The sequence below is a fragment of the Taudactylus pleione genome, unplaced genomic scaffold (assembly GCF_031769625.1).
Source record: "Taudactylus pleione unplaced genomic scaffold, aTauple2 ptg000400l, whole genome shotgun sequence".
Lineage (NCBI taxonomy): Eukaryota > Metazoa > Chordata > Amphibia > Anura > Myobatrachidae > Taudactylus > Taudactylus pleione.
The window spans coordinates 1,968,852-1,996,761 of NW_028284802.1; the positions used below are offsets into that span (position 1 = coordinate 1,968,852).

At 46.4% G+C, this 27,910-nt stretch overlaps 1 protein-coding gene across 4 annotated transcripts in view; it reads right to left on the reverse strand.

The window, feature by feature from the left end:
* Positions 1-27,910, reverse strand: part of LOC148506504 (HLA class II histocompatibility antigen, DRB1 beta chain-like) — a 71,623-nt gene that overhangs the window by 42,864 nt on the left and 849 nt on the right. The window contains exons 2-3 of one of the 4 annotated variants that reach the window (XM_088446643.1): positions 22,712-22,811; positions 14,721-14,999 (exon numbers count right to left, since the gene is read on the reverse strand). In XM_088446643.1, coding sequence (XP_088302769.1) covers positions 14,721-14,999; positions 22,712-22,787 — 355 coding nt within the window. In that variant the 5' untranslated portion in view covers positions 22,788-22,811. The other 3 variants (XM_088446642.1, XM_088446645.1, XM_088446644.1) reach the window with 3 other exon arrangements.

Here is a 27,910-nt window from a genome sequence, read left to right on the forward strand (position 1 = left end):
TGAGGTGCTGTAGCCAGATCAAAGGGTAGAGCCTGAAACTGGAAGTGGTCCTTGACCACTGCAAACCTGAGAAAGCGCTGGTGAGCTGAGACAATCGGGATATGCAGATAAGCATCCTGAATATCTAGTGACACCATGAAATCCCCAGGCTCCATCACTAAAATGATGGTACGCAGGGTCTCCATCCTGAACAGAGGAACCCTCAAAAATTTGTTGAGGGATTTGAGATTGAGTATTGGCCGGTAAGACCCATTGGGTTTCTGTACCAGAAAAAGATTGGAGTAATACCCCAATCCCCTCTAAGGCAAAGGAACTGGCACTATGACCCCAGCCTGGAGCATAGAGCGCAGTACCTTCCTGAATTCCCGGGTCTTGTCCTGATTGGACTGAAGACCCGTGGTGAAAAACAGTCTGGGAGGCCTTCTGCGGAAGGAAAGGGCGTACCCTTGAGAAACCACCTCTTACCCACGTGTCTGAAGTGGTCAGACACCAGTTCTGGGCGAATTGCAGAAGTCGGCCTCCCACTTTGGGGTCCCCCAAAGAGAGCCCCGTCCCGTCAGGCCGAAGGTTTGTCATCGGACTTGGGGGTAGGACGTCTGGTACTCAGAGCCTGCTTTGTAGGTTTCTTGGCGGCAGCTCTCCTTGGAAAGGACTGTACCCTGGACTTACTCTGCGTTCTATAGGGACGAAAGAACCCGACCCTGATGGGACTGTAGCCGATGGCAAGCACACAGACTTAGCTGCCGCCAGAGTAGCCACAATTTTGTCCAGATCAGGGCCAAAAAGGACTTCTCCATTAAAGGGTAAACCCTCCAAACCCTTCTTGGAATCAGTATCCGCCTTCCAAGACCGCAACCACAGGGTACGACGGGCTGCCACTGCTGCCGAGGAAATCCTTGAAGCAAGCAGACCTATATCCAAAGCCGCCTCATTAATGTAGGTTACCCACCAACTCCACCTGTTCAGGTGACGAGTCTGGGTCCAGGGATGCCTCCAAAGTACCAGCCCAATGTTCCATGGCTCTAACCACCCAGCACACGACCATAGCCGGTCTGGACACGCCTCCTGTAAGGGAATACATGGATTAGAGACATATTTCAACCTTGCGATCAGTGGGATCCTTTAAGGAGGACATTGGCAATGTAGCACTCTTCAGACGTGTGACGTGGGAAGCCACCTGTGGAGGGGTTTCCCATTTTGAGAAAATTTTCCGCGAATGGGTATGCCACTGCCTAACGGCTTTGGGGCCGATAACGTTTACCTGGCGTTTTCCTCGCCTCCTCTAAATGATCCACTAGCTGACCAGATAGGGGAAACACCGTAGAATCACCTTTAATATCCTTGAAAAAGGCATATTTTGACTTGGTACGGGAGGTACGTCATCCTCAATAACAAAGGCCATGCGGACCGCAGGTATAAGGCCCTTAATATAGACCTTAGACTCAGTCTCTTTATTACGAAAAGTCTCTGGGTCTGACAGGTCAAACATCTCTCAGTCATATATCGTCACATCATCCTGACCAGTCTGCAGCTGTCACTTCTGCAGCCGTAGGGAGCCCCTGTAAAACATCCGTCAGGTGTTGTACGGAGGTGGACAATGAACTAACCTACGCAGGTTCTTGGATGACCTGAGGGGGAGAGATCGGGAAACTCTGGGGTACTACTAACTGTCTGGGGAACCCCTGTATAGGGGATGACACCATAGACTGCTGTGAAACCCCCATCTGGGGAAATGCAGGGGGTGTCGCTAGCTGGCCCACTAGGGTTGTAAGTGCCTTAGCAAAACAAGCCCAGGGCGGCTCCTGCACAGGTGCAGTGACAGAAATCGCCCTTGCCTCTCTAAAACACACCTTACATAACCCATCAGAGTTGCCATCACCCTCCACCAGAGGTACGAGACATATAGTACACTTTGGCTGAAGAGAAAACTCATGCTCACTGTCAGACATGATGAGTGAACCGGAGTTGTATGTGTCACACCACACTGAGAAACACTTGTATAGTGAGACAGTAACACCCTGCAACACCGCACCGCAAGGGCTCTAGCAGAGAAGATAGGGATAGGTAAAATGGCTGACAGTAGAAAGTGAAAGTTACAGACAGCAGCACTTGCGTTAAGTCACATACAATGCAGAATAAACCCTGCACTATAAGCGCTTCATCAACTACAAAGACATCAGCCTGGTAGGAAACAGCGCTGCACACTCTGACCTTGCACCGAAGGAGAGGTATGCAGGGGGACCCAGACCACGATGCCGCCGTTATCAGCGTCCAGCAGCGCTTGCCAAGTCCTTAGAAGATGGCCGCCAAGGAGCAGAAAGGAGGCGGAGTCCAGGAGAGGAGTGTTTGCAGATGCCAGACCGCAGTGGAAAGGCAGTGTGCAGCGTGGAAGGCGCAGTCCCCTGTCATGCATTTAACCCCCAGGACGCCGAACATTTACTGTTTCTGTCCAGCCCACTGTCCCAGGGGGTAGTGGAAGCGCAGGTTTCTGTGGCCTGGCTCCACGCTGCAGCCAGTCCCCAGTGCCTGGGGACTTAGGACTGTGCTATTCGGCGGGGAACCGCCGCGGGACCCCGCCACTTACCTTGACCCCCGTAAATCCGGCCACAGTCCGGATAACCGGGGTCACCGCTAGCTGTGACCCCAGTTACCCACCAGGATCCCCGGATCAGTACCGGCGTTCTGGTACCAGCAGGGTGTAGGAGTGTCGGCATGGACTTCAGCACTGACTGTCCATGCTGTACACTCATTAGTGTGCAGCCACAGCTGCTAGAAGGAACTTCAGGGGCCTTAACAGACCCCCCTCTGTACAGGTGCAACTGACTCCGAGCCGGTCACCGACGAAGGCTCGGGGGCGGGGTACAGGAGAGGGACCCCAGTGCATCCTGGGGAGGATGGAGAACTTTTTAACACTGTGGTGCCAGGATGTCTGGCACCACAGATACCCCAAAATATCCTGTGGATACCCTATGGACCCTGAAGTAGAAATAAACTCATAACTTAAAGAAATACTCTAATGCATTAAATCTGCTACATCACTGATACGCTCTACAAATCTGCACTAAAAATGGTCCTATACTGCCATCTAGTGGAAAAATTGTACCACCACATTTAATACTAACAAAAGGCTCATGAATTCAAAATTAGAATGGCACAGTACCATTCGGCAATTAGAGCTGCTCTTTTGTCTGGAACCAGTGAACAACCAGTGACTCGACACTTTGCCTCTTTGAGATATAACATGGCAATGCTTAAATATAAAATTATTGATCATGTACCCAGTACATTGAAGGGCAGAGATAGAGGAAACAAATTGCTACAGCTTGAGTTCAGTTGGATATACTGGTTAGATACATTAGCCCCACAGGTCATTGGGTTTAATTAAACTTTATCTGAACATGTAAGAACTTAGGTTAAATTAATTTTCGGTGTGGTCACATTTTTTGAATTTATACTGATTTTTTTTCAATGTCTTAGATAACATGAGCCTTTTGATAGTAATATATGTGGTGATACACTTTTTCCACTAGATGGCAGTATAGGACAGTTTTTAGTGCAGCTTTGTAGAGCGGATCAGTGATGTAGCAGATTTAATGCATTGGAGCATTTCTTTAAGTTCAGAGGTTTTTTTTGGTCTCTAAAAAGGTGCCTATCCACTAAGCGAGATTTGCAGGCGACTGAATAAGGACGTTGTTATCAGTCAATCGCCAGCAAATCGTGCATGAATCGGGCACATTTATTCTGGAAACGACCAGCGATGCGCGCGTCCGCTGGTCGTTTCCGACATCTATCATCGCCCGTACATGCTGGTCAACCTGACCATCACATTAGGTTCAGCATGTGCGGGGATGATGGATGTGCCTACACTGAATGACTGAACGTTCAGTGCTGGCTCTTCACAGACGGGGAAACGATAGCACGATTACAATGTCGTAATCAGCTGTCGTTTCTATGTCTGTTAATGGATAGGAGGTCAGTCACAGAGATATATGTATTTATGATACAGTTTATACTTGTATTTTAATGAGAGACACTATGAATTATTTTTATATATGTGTTTTTTACATTATAATATGACATTCATATTCACGGTATTGCTTATTTACTAGAATTGTCTATCTATGTATACTATTTTTTTATTTATATGTGGTCATCACTGTTTTTACTTATTATTGGGTGTTTCACATGTGGATGTTATAACCTGATGCTTTGTTATCAGGCTTCCATTGTACCGCGGCCCGATCGGATGACGTCCCCTCCGGTTTGTGGAGTTGCTGCGACCGGAGGTGCGGTTACAGGACGGACGGCGGACCTGGTCTGACAGAGGGATGGGGGCAAGTTTGAGAAGTCACTGTATTTATATGACTGTTGTGTTTTACACTGGGGTGTAATGCCCCGAAACGTCGACCCACAATAAAATCCCTCTGGTGAGGGTATTTGATTTATGAGTCTATGGGGGCGATTCAAATGTTCTGCCGGCGGCTTTTTATTTTAAGACGCCCGACAGAGCAATTCAATTGTTGCTCTGTCAGGGTACGATAGGATCCGGCGCCAGCATTTCTGCACGCACTCAGGAGGGTGCAAGCACAAATGTGTCTGAAACACCCTGGTTAGGGCGCGCTAACCGCAGATAGCGCGCCCTAACCAGAAATTAATATGGGTTTAGCAGTTTTACACAGCTGACCCTCGTCTCATAGTCGACTTAGAGGGTGATAATTAATGAGCGTCCAGAACAAATGAATAGCAAACTGACGCTCAATTGTCATGACCAAAAAAACATTTCAAATCGCCCCCACTGAGTGCCGCCTCTGGTTTTGGATGCTATCTGTTTGGGGGGTACTAACCCTAGAGGAGGGCACCAGAGCCAGCTATGACAAATTGTCTATTGGAAATTGGAGTGCCGGAGCAAAATATACAATTTTTTAAAAAACACTTTTTAAACTTTATTAATTTAAAAAGAAAAACATTTTTTGGAGTCAAGTGGTCATGGGGAAAGCAACCTCTGTTATCTGAAAGTATTGTGTAAGTCTCTACTATCCTATCTGAATTGAGAAATATAATTCATTGACAGTGGATTTGGCCACATCCACAGTGTATCACAGACACTTCATATATTTGACTGTTTAGTCAACTAAAAAAAAAATTATATATATATTTTTAGGTGTCGAAGACAAATGATATGAAAGAACTGAATCCTATATCAGCTCACGAGAGCTTTCATTGCTATTACTGAACCCTGTTACAAGGTTTACCGTGTTGTCAGTGTGAGGTACTTTATGTATAACACTATTGCTGCTAATAATACATAAGGGTGCAGTAAGGAGCTTAGCAATGTGACTGACAGGTGTTGGATCAGTCCTGCTCTCTGAGTTATACATACAGGTGTACACAGGGCACTCACCTCTCCTCCCTATGGCATGTATATACAGGGCACTCACCTCTCCTCCCTATGGCACGTACATACAGGTGTATACAGGACACTCACCTCTCCTCCCTATGGCACGTATATACAGGACACTCACCTCTCCTCCCTATGGCACCTATATACAGGTGTATACAGGACACTCACCTCTCCTCCCTATGGCACTTATATACAGGTGTATACAGGACACTCACCTCTCCTCCCTATGGCACGTATATACAGGTGTATACAGGGCACTCACCTCTCCTCCCTATGGCACGTACATACAGGTGTATACAGGGCACTCACCTCTCCTCCCTATGGCATGTACATACAGGTGTATACAGGACACTCACCTCTCCTGTCAGTAGTGACGCTGTATATAATAGTATAGTTACATTACATAGTGGACCTCATTCAGAGTCGGTCGAAGCGGCCGCACGGTCGTACGCCACCGATGTTCGCTATACTGCGCATGCGTAAAGTTCGCAATGCGTGTGCGCAAACTAGCCGCTACGATAAAAAATTTCTCTCTCCTTGAACACAGCCAGGTCGGTAGTTTGAGTGACAAATTGAGGAGTTTGTGGGTGGTAACAGGGGAAGGTGCTTGAAAACGGGGGAGTGGAGATCCGAACGCAGGTGTGACTAATTATGCGAACGGCGTTTTATGGGAGTGCAAACGGTTTATGGGAGTGCATAATTAACAAAGTAATGTCATGGCACACGTGACATGGGAGGTTTTTACACTGACATGATCGTAGAGCTTAAGAGAGGGTATGGTCAACCTTAAGCTCTACGACCAGTTCCGATGGTCTCGATTAATCCTTATATGGCCGGAGATAACGTGTAATGCGTACGAGAAGGGGGCGTATTTTTATGAATTCCGGCCGCTTCCTCCCCTTGGTCGGGCAGCTAATGATCCGAACTTAGGGACGCAACATGCGAGTGCATCATTTGCATATCCGGCCCCTTTTCCCGTGCGGCTGCTTCGACCGACTCTGAATGAGGTCCTGTGTCTCCCCCTGTATATTATACATGCAATATATGATAGTATAATACAGGTGTATACAGGACACTCACCTCTCCTGTCAGTAGTGACGCTGTGTATAATAGTATAGTTACATTACATAGTGTCTCCCCCTGTATATTATACATGTAATATATGCTGGTATAATACAGGTGTATACAGGACACTCACCTCTCCTGTCAGTAGTGACGCTGTGTATAATAGTATAGTTACATTACATAGTGTCTCCCCCTGTACATTATAACAAGAGATATGGTAAGAACTTACCTTTGTTATCTCTGTTTCTACGAAGTCCATAGGGTCCACAGGGTTGACCTTGGGGGGTATAGGTTGGGAACCAAATCCGGGCACCACGCAGTTAAAGCTTTTAGCTCCCAGGATGCACTGGGTCCACTCTCCCTATAACCCCACCCCCAAGCCAGAGGCACCTCAGTTTGTAAGTAGCCAAAGGAGGAGAGAAAAAGAGAGAAAACTGGAACACTCAATAACCATACTCACAGAAATGGGAGACGGAAAACCGGTGACCAGCCACACAGCCCATATTAAGCCAGGTGCGTCAGGGCGGGCGCCCTGTGGACCCTATGGACTTCGTAGAAACAGAGATAACAAAGGTAAGTTCTTACCATATCTCTTGTTTTCTACTTCAGGGTCCATAGGGGGTCCACAGGGTTGACCTTGGGGATGTCCCAAAGCAGTTCAACCAAGGGTGGGGACGCTCCTGTGCTGAGAGGAGAATCCGTCGCCAAAAAGGAAGCATCCTGAGACGCAAAGGAAACCAATGCCTAGAACCTTAAAAAGGTGTGGACAGAAGACCACGTGGCCACCTAGTAAGGCAAAACAGCCGAGGCGCCACAGCGAGCCGCACACGAGAGTCACATGGCCCGAGAAAAAACAAGCATCAACAACAGGAAGGCCTACCCATGGGTAGGCCCCTGAGGAAGACCTACGAGGCCATCCAGCCAACATTTGGTTATAGGCCGGCCATCCTTTCCTGTGAAAACCAGAAATCTCAGACCACCAATAAGGAGTCCGATTTCCGTAAGTAACCTGAACGGATCACATAAATCCAAAGAGGCCAGACCACAGTCAATGAGGCCACACCAGCCGAGAGGACTGGGGACAGAATGGCCGTACCATAAGTTCCAGAATAATATGGAACCTGAAAACCACTAAGAAGAAACACAGGGCGAGAGCAACTCCCACCCTGACATGATGCCCTCCAGAAGAGGGAGCCACATGAGAACGCTCCCAATTCAGACACTCTCCTGGTTGATATAAACACCCTGAGAGAAAGAGAGAGCCTAAGCAATAGACCATGTAATGGCTATCACAACCAGCGGTTCCATTGACTGTCCCCGGAGGTAACGAAGAACCACTACTTACTCCCCAGGAGTCCCTCGGGAGGACAAATGGAGGCATAATCAAGAAAACACTCCAAAGGATGAACTGGATACCAGAGTGGAGCAATTCCATATCTTAACCATACTGACAGTGTAGAGATCCGCACTGTCAGGAAGACCAGGCCAAGTGTGAAACCCAAGCCAGCCGGAAGGAATGCCAGAATATCTGGAAATCCTGGACACCGGAGGATTGTATCGACAGGTACAATACCATAAGATCTATGGCTGCCACAGTTTGTGGTAGGTCCCAGCAAAAGCTGATCCATGTGCTCTAATCATTCCAACGATGACAAAGCCAGGGAAGCCGTAAGACCACTGTAAGGACACAGTCAAAGACAAACGACCCAGGTCCAAGGCAAAACCAAGGACCCTGAGACAACAGGTCCGGGCAGTGAAGCATCAGGGATGGAGTATCGATGTAGAGACTCCGAAGATCCAAGTACCCCTGACATCTGGGGCAATCAGGAGCCACCAGCAGGAAAGCATCTCCGTCTCGATTGAAAACACTTCCAAAGACCTCGAGGAAGAAGGGAGACCGGAGAACACAGGTACACAAAGTGGAAGGACCACTTCACTGACAAAGAGTCGCTGAAGGTTGCTTCAGAATCCCCAGAGCTGGACTGTAACACCATAGTGTGATAAAGTCAGAAGGCCATGAGGGTCACCTCAGGGGGGCCCCCCCTGCTCACCAGGAGATGAAACCTCTCTTGGGGAAGAGACTAGTCCCCGGGATGCACGTCGTGACGGCTGAGGACTCCCGCTTCCCAATGGAGAGCTCCTGAAATGAACGCTGCCGAGATGGTCAGGAGGAGACCCTCGGACTATGTCCGAATATGTGACATACCTGTCATTGCCACCCAACGAACAGTATTGCTAAAAAGGAAGCCACTGTCCTGACCCTGTCGGACTGAACCTTTTCAGGTTCACCGGGAAACAAGAGTTATGCCAGAGTAAGTTAATTGACAGGGTGGAATCGACAGACGTCCAACTGCACTGAAAAGGATTCGATCCAGACACTGTCCATAGCAAAGAAAACCCTGGACGAGATGGCCATAGCCACCCCGACAGGGACCGACTTGCCTCCGGAGAGAGCATCATCGTTTGAACAGTTATCCGACAGAAAAAACTCGTTCCATCTGGATATGAGCCAATTATGGAAAGGCCTGGAATGGAACTGAGCCCATTCCACCATGCATCCCAGAGTGTAAAGACATCTGTCGACTGTGCAGACAACCATGTACTCCTAATGGAAGAGAGGAGATTCCGTCTTACGCCAGAAGAATTCTCAGATTCTGAGAATCCAGCAGGGATCCTAGATGAAGAATACCCAGAGAGGGATGCAGGGAGGACTTCTTCCCCGTTGATTAAACGTCTGCACCCTGAAGAAGCCACAGTCATCCTGACCTGGCCGTAAAGTACCCCGGTGATCCCGCTAAGAGCAGGAGGCCGTCCAGGTACAGGAGCATTGGGATATACTGAACAGAAGAACTGTCAGAAAATCCAAAACGCTGGTAAACCCCTGTGGGGCTGAGGACAGTCCCAACAGGCAGAGCCCGAAAAATTGTAAGTGTTGCTGTGATACAGCAAACCTCAGCCCATGCTGAGGAAAGGTCTCTGTAAGTACCCGTAGGCACTCGTCCTGTATATCCAGTGATACCATAAAGTCCCCAGGTTCCAAACATCGTATGATGGAGCATAGGGATTTCCTCCTGAGCCCAGGTAGCTTTAGGAACTGGTTCAGGGAATTGAGACAGAGAATAGGCCAAAGAGGACCATTCAGCCACCGCACCAGAAAGAAAGCAGAACAACCAGTCCCTCACTGAGATAGTGGGGACGGCCTAATTAGCTCCGCTTACCGCAACAACTGCATAGCTTTCTGGATCTGTAAGGCCCTTGTAAAGAGGGCGTACCCTCCTACCCACGTAGCCGCGGCAACTTGACACTAATACCGGGCGAACTGAGAAAATCGGTATCTCCCAGTTGTAGGCCTGTCCCGTCAGGCTGAAGAGATATCCGTAGGTTCAGAAGCAGGATCGGCTGGCAGTCCAGGCCTGCTCGGTACTGGATATGTCGGCCCTTGTAGATGCCGACAGTCTACGAAGAAACAGATCTTTAGGCTGACCCAGAGGACAAAAAAGACTTAACAGACTTAGTCTGAGGCCTTGTAGTGGGCATAGCTGAAAGCGGTAAACTTGTCGTTAGTAATACTGCCAATGTTACTACAATCTTGTCAAGGTCAGGACCAAACAATATCAACCCTAAAGATGGTATCTGCACCTCTGCATTCCCAGAGCGCAGCCATAGGGTATTACGGAGGATACAGTCGCAGCCGGAACTCTGAAAGTTAGGAGACTGGTATCCAATATAGGCATTTCCACCTATGACAACAGCATATATTACGTGAGCGACCAAATACATTTGAACCCCCGACGTGTTGGAGGGGAAAAAACGTTACAAATGCATCAACCCAATATGCAAGAGTATTAACCAACCATGCTATAGCCATGGTAGGATGGGTAACAACTCCTGAAAGCAAGTATACTGATTTCAGGCAGAGTTACCACCTACGGATCCGAAGAATCCGACCACGCAGGAATGGGAGGCGTAGTAACGTCTGTAATCAGACGAGTAACACGCCCATCCACCCCAGGAGGGGCTCGTGATGACCCTCAGGGAATTTGGGACAGGAGACCAAACACTGTTGTAACACCTCCTATCTGGCAACAGCCAGAGTCCCGCTATGCGATCCACCCGCTAGTCAGCAACAGGGAACCCGAAGGCACGCAATACTGAGGGTGTATGATACAGGTGCAGGTCAACATTCACTCTAACCAGAATGGACCTGCTACCAGCCCTAAAGCAGGGATAATAATACCTGAAATAGGCTTCCCCCCGTGTAAGAGGGAAAGAGCCCCAAACAGTACCCAGTTCACGGCAGAGCCAACTGGGAAGTAACCACAGGGCGTCAACCACGCCAATTAGCGTTTCGTAGAAAACGACATCCACCCAGGGTGGCTGTTGTGGTAATCCCTGCAAGGGGAATGACAGACTATTGTGGCACCAGGGGGAATTCCTATACTGCGAAAAACCCCTGCAGGGAGCGGTAGTCTGTGTCACAGGGGAAGAGTGCAAGAAGCTGCGAGATACCCTGAGATGAAAAGGGCAGTATGGTGAAGTAACCCCAAGTGAGGTACAACAATGGGGCCCGCCCGGCGATCCGCAATTGAGAGGATCCCGAGAAAACAAACCGCCCAAGGGGGTCGTGAAAGAGGCCAGCACCAGATGACACCACATACAGAACCCTTTATGAGTCAAATCCTCCGCACTAACACCTGCAGCACATGACTTGCAGGATAGTAAAAATGGGTGCAGTATAACGCTCTATATCCTGGTCAGACATATCTGACCAATCTTGGCGGAAATATCAAGCAGCTCTATACTGGTCCTGACTGATGCCAAAAATTAGCTGCAGGGACCCATTTTCAGCGTATGCAACACACAGTTCCATCTAAAATATGGCAACGTGCAGCACGCAACAGTATGTGACAAACCACACAAATATTAACAAGTATATAAATGTGAGGTCTCAGAACCACCCTAAGTACAGCTGTATTAGGGCAGATAAAGAAAAGGGATAGATATACACTGACAGGTGAGAGAATAAAGTACAGTCAGCACTAGCATAAGTCACATACAATGCAGATATATACATAAACATGTCATATAATATACTGCACTATTACACTGCATTCAACTGCCCAGATTCAGTGTCTGGGAAGGCTACAGCGCTGTGTACACTGACCTGATGGTGAGGTACGCAGGGGGACTGGACTCACTGCCATCTCCAGAGATTTCTGCTGCACCACAGAGATAAAATGGCCGCTGGAGACCTCAGAAGAAGCGTGGCCCGCGGAGGAAGCAGCTCAGCGACGCCAGACTATGGATACTGAAAGGCGCGCTGAGCTGAGGGGAGGAGCCGCTGTAACAGGGAAGGCTGCCTCCCCTGGCCGGCTATTAACCCCCGGGACGCCGGCTCCCTGCACCGATCGTTAAGTCCCTGGTGGTCTAGTGGACACACGGGGTATGGGGGGCCCGCCGCCGCCTCCGGTCTGTCCCCTGAGACCGGAGGCACAGGACTGCATTTGAAATGCGCGGATCACCGCAAGCGGTGATCTGCGACCTTACCTGCTCCCCGTGGATCCGGCAGCAGTCCTGGGCGCCCACAGAGTCCGGCTAGTACAGACTCTGGGGTCCCGCTGAGATCCCCAGATCTGTATTGGCGTCTCAGCGCCAGCGGGGTGACGGAGCAGCAGCTTATACGTCCTATGGACAGTCCGACGCTGCCGCTCTGAAGAGTCCAAAGTCCATGGAAAAAACTTTGTCCCTAAAAAAATAAAATAAGCTTAGGGGCTGCTAATCAGCTCCCCCTGCGCTAACGGTGACCAGACTCCGGCCGGGCACCAACTTAAACTGAGGTGCCTCTGGCTTGGGGTTATAGGGAGAGTGGACCCAGTGCATCCTGGGAGCTAAAAGCTTTAACTGCGTGGTGCACGGATTTGGTTCCCAACCTATACCCCAAGGTCAACCCTGTGGACCCCCTATGGACCCTGAAGTAGAAAATACAGGTGTATACAGGACACTCACCTCTCCTGTCAGTAGTGACGCTGTGTGTAATAGTATAGTTACATTACATAGTGTCTCCCCCTGTACATTATACATGTAATATATGCTGGTATAATACAGGTGTATACAGGACACTCACCTCTCCTGTCAGTAGTGACGCTGTGTGTAATAGTATAGTTACATTACATAGTGTCTCCCCCTGTACATTATACATGTAATATATGCTGGTATAATACAGGTGTATACAGGACACTCACCTCTCCTGTCAGTAGTGACGCTGTGTATAATAGTATAGTTACATTACATAGTGTCTCCCCCCTGTACATTATACATGTAATATATGCTGGTATAATACAGGTGTATACAGGACACTCACCTCTCCTGTCAGTAGTGACGCTGTGTGTAATAGTATAGTTACATTACATAGTGTCTCCCCCTGTACATTATACATGTAATATATGCTGGTATAATACAGGTGTATACAGGACACTCACCTCTCCTGTCAGTAGTGACGCTGTGTGTAATAGTATAGTTACATTACATAGTGTCTCCCCCTGTACATTATACATGTAATATATGCTGGTATAATACAGGTGTATACAGGACACTCACCTCTCCTGTCAGTAGTGACGCTGTGTATAATAGTATAGTTACATTACATAGTGTCTCCCCCCTGTACATTATACATGTAATATATGCTGGTATAATACAGGTGTATACAGGACACTCACCTCTCCTGTCAGTAGTGACGCTGTGTGTAATAGTATAGTTACATTACATAGTGTCTCCCCCTGTACATTATACATGTAATATATGCTGGTATAATACAGGTGTATACAGGACACTCACCTCTCCTGTCAGTAGTGACGCTGTGTGTAATAGTATAGTTACATTACATAGTGTCTCCCCCTGTACATTATACATGTAATATATGCTGGTATAATACAGGTGTATACAGGACACTCACCTCTCCTGTCAGTAGTGACGCTGTGTATAATAGTATAGTTACATTACATAGTGTCTCCCCCCTGTACATTATACATGTAATATATGCTGGTATAATACAGGTGTATACAGGACACTCACCTCTCCTGTCAGTAGTGACGCTGTGTGTAATAGTATAGTTACATTACATAGTGTCTCCCCCTGTACATTATACATGTAATATATGCTGGTATAATACAGGTGTATACAGGACACTCACCTCTCCTGTCAGTAGTGACGCTGTGTGTAATAGTATAGTTACATTACATAGTGTCTCCCCCTGTACATTATACATGTAATATATGCTGGTATAATACAGGTGTATACAGGACACTCACCTCTCCTGTCAGTAGTGACGCTGTGTATAATAGTATAGTTACATTACATAGTGTCTCCCCCCTGTACATTATACATGTAATATATGCTGGTATAATACAGGTGTATACAGGACACTCACCTCTCCTGTCAGTAGTGACGCTGTGTGTAATAGTATAGTTACATTACATAGTGTCTCCCCCTGTACATTATACATGTAATATATGCTGGTATAATACAGGTGTATACAGGACACTCACCTCTCCTGTCAGTAGTGACGCTGTGTGTAATAGTATAGTTACATTACATAGTGTCTCCCCCTGTACATTATACATGTAATATATGCTGGTATAATACAGGTGTATACAGGACACTCACCTCTCCTGTCAGTAGTGACGCTGTGTATAATAGTATAGTTACATTACATAGTGTCTCCCCCCTGTACATTATACATGTAATATATGCTGGTATAATACAGGTGTATACAGGACACTCACCTCTCCTGTCAGTAGTGACGCTGTGTGTAATAGTATAGTTACATTACATAGTGTCTCCCCCTGTACATTATACATGTAATATATGCTGGTATAATACAGGTGTATACAGGACACTCACCTCTCCTGTCAGTAGTGACGCTGTGTGTAATAGTATAGTTACATTACATAGTGTCTCCCCCTGTACATTATACATGTAATATATGCTGGTATAATACAGGTGTATACAGGACACTCACCTCTCCTGTCAGTAGTGACGCTGTGTATAATAGTATAGTTACATTACATAGTGTCTCCCCCCTGTACATTATACATGTAATATATGCTGGTATAATACAGGTGTATACAGGACACTCACCTCTCCTGTCAGTAGTGACGCTGTGTGTAATAGTATAGTTACATTACATAGTGTCTCCCCCTGTACATTATACATGTAATATATGCTGGTATAATACAGGTGTATACAGGACACTCACCTCTCCTGTCTATGGCATGTATAGTCTCCCATACTCCATAGTCGTATATACAGAATGTCTCCACCTCGTGCCTTTTTTGCTCTATGAGAGCCTTATCACTGTTACAGTATTCCGCATCAGGTCTCCCGAGCTCGGTCTTCGGTATGAAATACCCGACATCACTGTCAAAGTAGACAATCTCCTCCTGGTTGTAGAAATATCTGTCCAGAAGCCTCACACGCTGAGTCCCGTTATAATAGTGACATTCCCCCTTTTGTTCCATCACGTAGTCCGCGGCAGCTGCGGATGAAGAGCGGAGGGTTACACACAGGGGACACAGCACCTATCCCCACATTTACACAGGGAACATCGGGACAGCATCACCCTGACCACCCCTCACCTTATCAATGTGACACAGATCCCCCTATTATATTCCACACAGCCACGCCCGGATTAAGGTGGAGCCCCTCCCATACCCGGGGCACCCTGTAACTACAGGAGAGATCGGTGCCCGTCGTGTGTACCGGGCGACAATTACCCAACAGCACGGGTCACACGACCGATCACATTGTATGTATGTAGGGAGGTCACATGGTGGTCTGAGTAACACAGCACAGAGAAGGGAATGTACAGGGGCCAGGGCATTAGCGCCCGCCCGGGAAACTGGCCAACACAAGATCACGTGACCCAGGGTGGGCGGGACTAACGTGACATCGCTGCAGCACTAGCGGATTCCTCAGTGAGCTCCTCCGTGCGAAATGTAGGAGAAGAGCTCCCCCTGCTGCTCTTGAGGTGGTATACATGCATACCCGTGGATGATTCAGGTTCTGCTGGTGAAGGCGTGTCTATAGCTCTTGTGAATGGGGGGGGGGGGGGGCGTCCTAAGGTTGTATTATGAGACGCTCCAATGTTTAGAGCATATTTTAAGGACAAGTCGTGGAATCGTACCATGTATTACACTGTGAGACATAAGCCCCTTAGCACTCACTACAGGGGTGATGCCCTCAGTTCAGTAGCTTAGTTTACAGCCTTTTGTGACTGTATTGGTTACACCATCTGTAGATGGCATTAGCAAAATAAAAAAAAAAAAAAAAAAGTATGGCTACAGCTAGATCCCCTTCCGTAGAGGTACCCTGACGTCATCAGTTACTGTCCAACAGCATTCCCTACCATCCACATGGGCATAGAGGGGGAATATAATCTTGTGGCCGTAGTTACCAAGTCCGCTTATAACAAGTGGAATTGGGCTTGTTTCTGGAAATGGGGGCATGTAGTCCCCGTTTTCCGGGAGTGGCAAGGCTAGGATCTGCATCCATAGACGCAGATTTCCTGGCCTTGCATGATGAAAGAACACGGCCAGTTTCAGCTACCGCATCCTGACCAAAGGTGCAACCATCGCGATCGATGGTTGCAATGGTGATCCAGGACTGCAACCTCGGTCGCAGCCTGAGATCGCAGATGCAGCAAGGAGATTTCAGACACCTTCTGCTGCATTTGCATTTTAGGAAGGACACAATTACAAAGCTGCTTGTGTGCGGCTTTGCAATGCCGTCCTATGCCAAATCAGGCCCCGAGTGCCCTGTGCTTTACTTCACACAGTGGAGTCTATTCATAGAGCAGGGAAAAGCCACGTTTTGCAAATATTTATATGTATTTTAATAAAATGAACAATAAACAATAACGTTTGTGCTTTTCATTAAATTACCCCCACCCCCATACCACCATATTACGTTGGGCTTATGTTTTGGGCTTTATCGGATTGGGTTGGGCTTGTTTCTCATTTCAGAGTTGGCAACAGTGCTTGTGGCGAGCGTGGTCCCCGGCTTCCAGGTTTTGCTATGAAATATCAGAAAGGGTACACTGAACCATGCCCTCTCTAAACACTTCGCAGAGAAACATCAATGTTCACTGAAAGGCATTAAACATATAATTGGTATACAAAAAGTAGAAGGAAATTAGCTAACAAAGGGTCTGGATATTTTTTGGGCAAAAGCCAAAATGAAATTTATATTTGAAGCAAAAACATTAGAACCAATGGGATTAAATGCGGATTTTGTGCTTAAGTGGTGCCTCTGATACGTATTGCCCCTACTTCTATTAAAGTTTACATAAGTATTTTAAAAACCGGTCTAATTTTATACAGTCTTTATCTTCTTAGCCCTTTTTTATTCTTTACTTATATATCTTTATTATCCCCTTTATCTGATTTGATATGATGTATTTTTATGGACTTCTGTTACGAATATGTACTATTTGACATGTGGAGGTTGCATAAATGGGGATTAACTCCGATCATACTGTAGATCAGTGATCCCACTGGATATTTTTTGTCAGTTAGATTTACCCATCTGCTATATTGATATACAGATATCCACAGGACCCTTGATTAATAAGTATTGAGTTAGGCATTAATGATGTATTTATCAGTGAGGTCCTTCTAAAACGAGTGATTTTATCCCGGCTATAACCCGGATATTACATACACGGCGAGCCACTAACTGGAACGTGTCACGTTACTATGGAGAGTAATATCACGTGGTCATGGATACATGACGTTGGATAGGGATGACGTGACATGGAGTAATACGGGGGAACATCTCACCTACCTAGAGGGGAATCGCGCACTAGGAAATTACGCAATGCATTCCAGGGTGAAGCGCACACAGTCCTTATCTAGGAAATGCTGTGGCTATTTGTTGCTGCTGGACAGAATATACACTGATTAAGGTAAATATGTTTAATAGAACTCCTTTGGATGAATATGTATTTAATTTGTGTGCAATTTAACCATCTGTGTATATTAATTGAAAAACATACCCCCACTAAGGGAGGGAGGGACTGAAGATAGTGTGTTATTAAGATCTGGTTCTGTCACCATACACATACACCTTGACAAAGACCATTAGGGATTGAAATGCGTTGGTGGATGTTGGGAGCTGTGAGCCTGAGTCAGACCCGGTCGAAAGCGCTGAGCGCTCGCAACTGGGTCGATGGCGGCCCACAGCGCATGCGCACGACGGAGCCGGCTAGCGACGGGCACTCCGTCGCTTCGGGTCTCGCACCAAAGGGGGCGAGCTGTCGATGTTGAGTGACAGCTCGCCCCATTTGGTAGGCGGGCAGGGGGGGTGGCTGGCCAAACGGAGGCGTTCCCATGGGAACGCTTGCCGTTTGGGGGCGGCCTCAGTAGTGAGCTTCCGGCTCTTGACCATCGCGACCATCATCCTGGCTGCTCGCAATAGCTGTGGGTGGTCAAATGGCAGGTGTTCCTTCAGGAATGCCTCAGTTTGTCCGGCCACCCCCCCACTCCGCCTACAAAATGGGGCGAGCTGTCGATCAACATCAACAGCCGCCCCGTTTGTAATGCTCATTACACATTATGCCACGCACTGTAATGCCTATTACCAAAGTGCCACTTACATATTTGCCCAACACCATTTTATGCCCCACAGTAAGGCTTCTAATTACTTTAAAATTACCTGCTCGTTGTCAAGGGTTTTATGCTCATTGCCAGGGGGTTCCATGCTCATGCTCATTGCCAGGGGGTATCATGCTCGTTGCCAGGGGGTTACATGCTCGTTGCCAGGGGGTTACATGCTCGTTGCCAGGGGGTTACATGCTCGTTGCCAGGGGGTTACATGCTCGTTGCCAGGGGGTTACATGCTCGTTGCCAGGGGGTTACATGCTCGTTGCCAGGGGGTTACATGCTCGTTGCCAGGGGGTTACATGCTCGTTGCCAGGGGGTTACATGCTCGTTGCCAGGGGGTTTCACGGGAGAAGATGCAGCTTTCAGCATCTTCTCCCGGCACTTGCGCTGGCCTAACAGACACTAGAGGTCCAGTAGGACCTCTAGTGTCTGTTCCTCCTTGGCAGTCGCCATTTTTGGATGGCCGTTTTCAGCACAGTACATGCGGAAGGCTAATCCGCATGGAATCTGCTGAAAATGGCCATCCAAAAATGGCCGCCGCCAACTAGGAGATAGACACTAGATGTCCAGTAAGGACCTGTAGCATCTGTCTCCTCCTTGGAGGCGGCCATTTTTGGATGGCAGTTTACTGAATCTGCAGCCTCCAAGCCACCGTGAGTTAGCCCTTTTTCACCCCCTGCATTCCCTCACCCGGTGCACGTGCACCTCTAGCCCCCTCCTAGTTGCGGTCCTGCATCGACCCACTTGCGAGCGTGTCTGAAGGAGGCCCTATGTGCATTCCCCTATTCTTGTTTTGCATATAGCGTATTAATTACGTGACCGGCTTCGAGGGGCACCAGTGTTGGAACCTTTGTGGAGGAACCAGAAATATATTGTTGGGACCAGTTGAGGAGAAGGAAGTCTGGAATTTGATCGTTTTTTTCAGTTTGGATTCAACAATAACTCATATACTGAAGAGTGACTATATTATAAGACATTATACTGATGTCTAAAAGCCATCTTTTTCGTGTTTTCTGTGGACTAAAAAAATCATATTTATTACCTGTGCAGTGCACTTATTACCAAATCAATTCTTTTTTTGCTTTGTCCCTGCCAGGCGGAAGTGCAATGCACATGCGTAGGGGGTGGCTACGCAAACGGAGGCGTTCCCAAGCAAACGCCTGCCATTTGTGGGCGGCCCCACTGACATCACTCGAGTTGGCAGTGGAAGAGCTTCCGGCTCTGTTAGAGCCAAAAGCTCTCTGGGCTTGCGGGAGACGAAACCCTACCTCAAGGATCTCGTCACAAGCCCCGATGGTCTCGACCATCTCCTGGTCACTCGCTAAAGCCGTGGGTGGTAACCCACAGCTTAGCGAGTGACCAGGAGGCCACCTAAAAAAAAAAAAAAATGCGGCTGCCCTCATTCAGAGCGAGCTCTCTCATTTTGCGAGCGGCTCTGAATGAGGTCCTTAGTTCCACGATTATTACTATATAGGCCCCTTAATCACCTTTAACCTGAAGTCCTAATAAATATGTGAATTCAGCAGAAAACACAAGGGGGTCTATGTACTAAGCAGTGATAAGTGACAGAGTGAAAAGTGATAAGTCTGTGATAAGTGCCAGCCAATCAGCTCCCAACTGTCACTTTTCAAACACAGCCTGTGAGATGACAGTTGGGAGCTGATTGGCTGGCACTCATCATAGACTTATCACTTTTCACTCTGTCACTTATCACTGCTTAGTACATAGGGGGTCATTCAGACCCGGTCGCAAGTGCCGATGCGCTCGCAACCGGGTCGATGGTCCCCACAGAGCATGCGCATGACGGAGCCGACTCCGTCGTGCGCATGCTCAAGACCCGGCTAACGACGGGTGCTCCGTCGTTAGGGGTCTCGCAGCAGACGGGGCGAGCTGTCGATGTTGAGTGACAGCTCGCCCTATCTGGTGGGCGGGCCGGGGGCGAGCCCGGCCAAACGGAGGCGTTCCATTGAGAACGCCTGCCGTTTGGGGGTGGCCCCACTGATATCATTGATGATATCAGTGGGGAGCTTCCTTCTCAAACAGGCTAACGAGTGCCCAGACCCTAACCTAGACCATCGCGACCATCACCCTTGTTGGTCGTTAGAGCTGTGGTTGTTAAGCCACAGCCTAACGACCGACATGGAGGCGGCCGTTCAGGATGCAAGCGGCCGTCCTGATTCAGAGCGACCGCTTGCAACCTACGACCACCTCTGAATGAGGCCAGTAGACCCCAAGGTCACAGATCTATGATTTTATATACATTAATAAAAGTTAATTTTTATTCTACTTTAAGAGTGCCCCAAAAACAAGTTCTCTCTTCACTGACTCCAGTTGTGCTTGAATAAACATTAGGATAGCACCACCGATTACCTGCATTCTATTGTACAAGTTATTCACCTTACTAATTTACAGACTATATTACTGCCTCTCTTATACACTCACCACTTATTCCTGTGCACCAACCTACCCTTATATCCTTGTCTCAGTTGTTCCCTTGTTTGTCAGTTGGGGGCAGCACTTACATATATTACTGTATTTTACATATTCAGCAAATGTGCTCAAATATTACATAATACTGTAACTATTTTATTATAGCAATTTTGTTATTAGCTTAACAACGTTTTTAAAAATAAGGCCACAATCAACATGTTTTAAAATATAATGCATACATAATTTCTAAGCAGTATTCTGAATACAGAAGTTCTTACAATTATGCTATATCTCAGTGATTTTCAACTCGAGGCACACTACACAAGATTTTAATATTACCAAGGCACACTATCCGGCTATGCGGTGTGTGTGACCAATAAAAAAAACATACACATTGGCTCCCACATAAAAATATACACACATATTTGCCTCCACAATAATAAAACACACTACATTGGCTGGCCCCAACAGGAATAAAACACACTACATTGGCCTCCACAGGAATAAAACACTACATTGGCTGGCCCCAACAGGAATAAAACACACTACATTGGCTGGCCCCAACAGGAATAAAACACACTACATTGGCCTCCACAGGAATAAAACACTACATTGGCTGGCCCCAACAGGAATAAAACACACTACATTGGCCGGCCCCAACAGGAATAAAACACACTACATTGGCCGGCCCCAACAGGAATAAAACACACTACATTGGCCGGCCTCCACAGGAATAAAACACACTACATTGGCCGGCCTCCACAGGAATAAAACACACTACATTGGCCGGCCTCCACAGGAATAAAACACACTACATTGGCCGGCCTCCACAGGAATAAAACACACTACATTGGCCGGCCTCCACAGGAATAAAACACACTACATTGGCCTCCACAGGAATAAAACACACTACATTGGCCTCCACAGGAATAAAACACACTACATTGGCCTCCACAGGAATAAAACACACTACATTGGCCTCCACAGGAATAAAACACACTACATTGGCCTCCACAGGAATAAAACACACTGCAGTACAAGTGCGCTGAGCTGATCACCGCAGCACACTTGACAACCGCTCGCAGCAGGTACAGTGGTTGACAAACGCTGCTCTATCTAAAAAATATATATATATATATATATATATATATATATATATATATATATATATATATAATTACATACATATCACAAGAGATGTCCGGAACCCACTGTCAGGTACATGAGTACTGCTCCCTGTTGCCTTCCTTTACAGCAAACAGAAGCATAGCTTGTTGCAGGTAATACACACAGACTTGAGGCGGCACTCAGGGATAAATAAACAACGTGGAAGATGCCAATATGGAAGCCAACGTTTAAATACCTTTAATGAGGAAAATGCATGAAACGTCGGTATCCATATTGGCAAACTCATGTTGTTTATTTATCCCTGAGTGCCGCCTCAAGTCTGTTTTTATACATATATATATATATATATATATATATATATATATATATATATATATATATATATCTGTCTATCATCTGTTCACCTATACATATACTGTATATATATTAAATAGCTGGGGGCTTGTGTATTAGAATCTGATCTGAGATCATGGAACCAGTGTGATTTTGGTCAAGTTCGCCTGTAAATGTAAAGCGGCAATTCTGTAATAAGGCAAAACCGTGTTAGCTTACTAAAGGGCCAATATGGGCTGAAACTGCTGACTATAAACCCACCAGTTTATAGCATTACTACAGGAGAGCCATTCATTTTGTACTTTTGTATGTATGTAATATATTACATACATACATAATATATATATATATATAATACACACTCACAATTGGTAAAGCTGGAAGCGCTCAGTAATCTCAGGGATGGAGGCAGCAGCTCCAAAGTTGAAGAAATACACAAGAGATAGACATGAGGCGCTCGTAGAAAGTATTGCAGCTTATGTATCATATTGTCACCATGTATTTTTGTGCAAGTATATATCTGTATACACTTCGGAAATTATACATACTTATATATATATTTTGGAAATTAGCAACAATTTGAGAAAAAATAAATTAAATATATATATATATATAAAATCTTATATGTTTCTCAAATAATTTCCAAAGTTTTAAAAAGACATTTTTATTTACAGAAACACCTGAGGAGGTCACTCACCTAATGGATTTTCACAGTGAATGATGTGGAATCGCAGAAGAAGTAGGATTGGCAGAATACAGAATACAGTTCCCATCTTGTATCTTGTAATGATCAGCTACTGGCGAGGTATAAACTGTTACTGTGACACAAACACACACACAAAGTATACAATATTACACAGTAAGATCTATGAGACTCTCCCTGAAGGTTTCGTGATTGGACAATACTTGACTAAAAAGGCCAATCAGAACACTCGTTCCGTTCATCACTTGTTACTAGGGAGAGATACTATATAGACGAGCTCTCTTCTGTCTGCTCATGCAAAATCTAACAAAAAACACTTAAGCAGAAAGGTGCATACACAATGATGGGCAGCCTGATATTCATCGAGGGTCACCTCCAACCTTCAACAGATCGACCATTACCTTTAATTTCAAGGTTGAAAAACAGCCGCACAACGACCTTGGAACGCATGTATCTCTCATCCGAAACTTCCACCACATGGGCCTAAATCTGAGTCACACGTGATGTCAATATTCACACAATGGTCGATGTTATTCAGCTGCACATGAGTCTAAGTACAGTAGCTAAAAAGTTGCACTGCCCATAGTGTGTGCGTACAGAGGGCCTGATTCAGAGCCGCTCGTAAGCGGCCGCTCACTCGCTCCGAGCGATGTTTGCACATCTGCGCATGGGTCGTAATGCGCATGCGCCAACCAGTCAGTGCGGTCAGGAAATCGTGTGCTCGCAAATTAGCGAGGGGCTTGTAATTTCAGTGATGAATGAGGCATTTGTGGGTGGTAACAGGGGAAGGTGCTTGAAAACTTGGAGTGGAGATCAGAACGCTGGCATGCCAAACGGTCAAAACGGGCGTTTTATGGGTGTGCATAATTAACAAAGCAGCATCATCGACCACGTCACTTGGTTGTCTTTTAGCCTGAACTGCTCGCAAGATTGCGGTAGGAAAATGCTACCACAAGAATAGCGAGCAGTTCATACGCCTTTCGATGTACTTGATTAATCAAATAAATAGTGGAGATGACGTATGATGCGAGCAGCCAACGGGCGTCTTTACAAAATAGCGAGCGCATGTTTCGGACGCTCGTTCAGACATAGAGGCGTCAACAGACCGCAAAGAGCGAGCGCTCAATTTAAATAGCCAGCCCCTTTTTCTGAACAAGCGAGCGCAAATAGCGTCCGGCTCTGAATGAGGTCCAGAGTCACAGTACTGGAATTGAGGTCTGATTCAAAGGTGCACGTTATTGCAGCCGCAACTGCATCTTTATGCTAACGCCACAGTTGATGGACCTCGTACTGGCTGTGGCACTAATCTGCCGCTGTGCATATTAAAAGACGCCATTGGTTGCACTACCGAAGATTGCATCAGCCCCACGGGGTTGCAATTTCTCTGTCTGAACATGGACACCGGTATCAGTGACACTGTGGCAAGAGAAGCAGTCGCCGACCGTACCACGCCCCCTGTTACCACTAGAAATGTGCCGTTTGGTTTTCCTGAAAAACTAACACTCGACCTTCGGGGTTCTGAGTAGAATTAAGTCCCGGCTCAGATCACTTTTGGGGTTCTGAGTAGAATCGAAACTGAAAACATCGTCCGCTTGCATGTGGCATCGACACTGCATCCACCTCTGAATCGGACCCTCTGAGTCTCTGAAATGGACGGAAAATGTACAGGGCGTTCCTGGACGGTGGCTATTCAGACTCCTGGAGATGTAGCGCCTTATGGGTGTCGTGGGCATGTCGTAGAAATGGTTGCAAACTCAGGGCCTGATTCAGCACAAATCGCAAATGCTAAAGCGCACGGCCGATGTTCGCGTTCTGTGCATGCTCGTGTGCAAACTCCTCACTGCAATTTCTGAGTAAGGTCTGGCCTTGTGCAAGTGTTTGGGAGACTCTGGTTTTACTCGATGTCACCGATGGTTTTGCAGACTTGCAAGGTATTACGGATGCGAGTAAAGAGAAGTGGGCGTCTTTATATTGTGCTGCGGCATTGCGATCGCATTCATTTACATAATTTTGCAGCAGAACTGCGTGAGCGATTACTACAGCGTTCCGTGCTGAATCAGGCCCTCAGAGGATTAGGGGGAGATTTATTGATAAATCTGGGCCTGTGTTTGAAAAATGACAGTAGCTGAATGACTGGTACGTTATCTCCACTTTATCTCTCTATGGGGCCCATTTATCAATGAGTTTTATCATACGCAACAAGTTTTATCATTTGCAATGAGTTTTATCATTTGCAATGAGTTTTAAATCTCGTTGTGTATGATAATGGTGCTCCAGCCAATCAGCTCCCAACTGCCATTTTTCAAGCAGATGACAGTTAGGAGCTGATTGGCTGGAGAACCATTTGCATACGCAGCGAGTTTTAAAACTCATTGTGTATGATACATTTTTTGATAAATGGGCCCCTATATTGGAGGCCATACTCTGATGGACAGTCTGCAACTAGCATGGTCTGTGCAAGTTTCGATGTTGCAACTGATTTGTTCGTCTAATGATGCACAAAGTGGGCATCCCAGTCCTTGCACATTCAGACACCAGGGAAGGGCTTGTACTGTACTGGTATTCGCATAAAGTCATAGATGCAACTGAAGAAAAAGACACAAACGAGGACGCTGCTGCGTCCGAATCATTATCAATCCCCATGTCCGAAACTTGCTCCAATATTCCACAACATGCCACTCAGATCTCCCACTTGCTCGACTATAGCCTCACATACCCTGGAGCCCCACTTGTCACAATATTTATCCACATGCACTCTATGGGCTCAAACTTATATGGTGCAAGTTTGCATCATGAAACTCACATATACTGTATACAGTAGGTTGAATGCGCACACCCAAGATATGCAAGGTCCAATTAGGTAAAGCAATTTGCAGGACCTACGGAGAGGTTGCACAACTTTTCTACAAAGAGCGACCTAGGAGCAGTGAGAAAGTGGGGAAACCATCCTTAACCCCCAAAAAGTGACAACTGAGATAGAGGATCATATAGAAGGCAGTTAGTGACAACTGAGATAGCAGGACCATATAGAAGGCTAATAGTGTCCATAAGGAAAGTACTGGAGGTTCTTAAAAGGTGTCAAATAGCTGATTTGTGTTCTTTTTATTGATGGTTTAAAAACGATAGCAAGTAAGTGTTTTTCATCAAATTAAAGTCTTTCCAGCATTTTGGGTCACAGAAAAATTAATGTAAAGTGAGTTTAATGCAAGTTTGTAAGAAGGTGGAAACAATATATTTTAGCTCCCATCTATAGTTCAAAAACTCTTCTCCCATTAATACAACTCCACATACCTGTCCAACATCATTACACCAATTTCCCGTCAATACACCTCACCATATCTGTCAGACATCATTATCAGTACAGCACATCACCATACATGTCCAACATCATTACACCCATTTCCCATCACTACATCGCCTCACCATACCTGTCCCACATCATTACACCCATTTCCCACCAATACACCTCACCATACATGTCTCACATCATTACACCCATTTCCCATCTATACATCACCTCACCATACATGTCCCACATCATTACACCCATTTCCCATCACTACACCAACTCACCATACATGTCCCACATCAGTACACCCATTTCCCACCAATACATCACCTCACAATACATGTCCCACATCATTACACCCATTTCCCATCACTATACATGTCCTACATCATTACACCAATTTCCCACCAATACATCACCTCACCATACATGTCCCACATCATTACACCCATTTCCCATCACTACATCGCCTCACCATACCTGTCCCACATCATTACACCCATTTCCCACCAATACACCTCACCATACATGTCTCACATCATTACACCCATTTCCCACCAATACACCTCACCATACCTGTCCTACATCATTACATCACCTCACATGTCCCACATCATTACACCCATTTCCCATCTATACATCACCTCACCATACATGTCTCACATCATTACACCCATTTTCCACCAATACATCACCTCACCATACATGTCCCACATCATTGCACCCATTTCCCATCACTGCAGCACCTCATCATACCTGTCCCACATTATTACACCCATTACTACACCAACTCACCATACATGTCCCACATCATTACACCCATTTCCCATCACTAGAGCACCTCTCCATACTTTTCCTATATCATTACACCCATTTCCCATCAATACATCACCTCACCATACATGTCCTACATCATTACACCCATTTCCCAACAGTACAGCACCTCACCATATATGTCCAACATCATTACACCCATTTCCCATCACTAAAGCACCTCACCATACATGTCCTACATCATTGCACCCATTTCCCATCACTACATCACCTCACCATACATGTCCCACATCATCACACCCATTTCCCATCACTAGAGCACCTCTCCATACTTTTCCTACATCATGACACCCATTTCCCATCAATACATCACCTCACCATACATGTCCCACATTATTACACCCATTTCCCATCAATACACCTCACCATACATGTCCCACATAATTACACCCATTTCCCATCACTACACCTCACCATACATGTCCCACATCATTACACCAATTTCCCATCACTACACCTCACCATTCATGTCCCAGATCATTACACCCATTTCCCATCACTACACCTCACCATACATGTCCAACATCATTACACCCATTTCCCACCAATACACCTCACCATACCTGTCCCACACCATTACACCCATTTCCCATCACTACATCACCTCACCATACATGTCCCACATCATTACACCCATTTCCCATCACTACACCAACTCACCATACTTGTCCCACATCATTACTCATTTTCCATCACTACATCACCTTACCATACATGTCCCACATCATTACACCCATTTCCCATCTATACATCACCTCACCATACATGTCCCACATCATTGCACCCATTTCCCATCACTGCAGCACCTCATCATACCTGTCCCACATTATTACACCCATTTCCATCATTACTTCACCTCACTATACATGTCCCACATCATTACACCCATTTTCCACCAATACATCACCTCACCATACATGTCCCACATCATTGCACCCATTTCCCATCACTGCAGCACCTCATCATACCTGTCCCACATTATTACACCCATTTCCATCACTACTTCACCTCACTATACAGGTCCCACATCATTACACCCGTTTTCCACCAATACACCTCACCATATATAT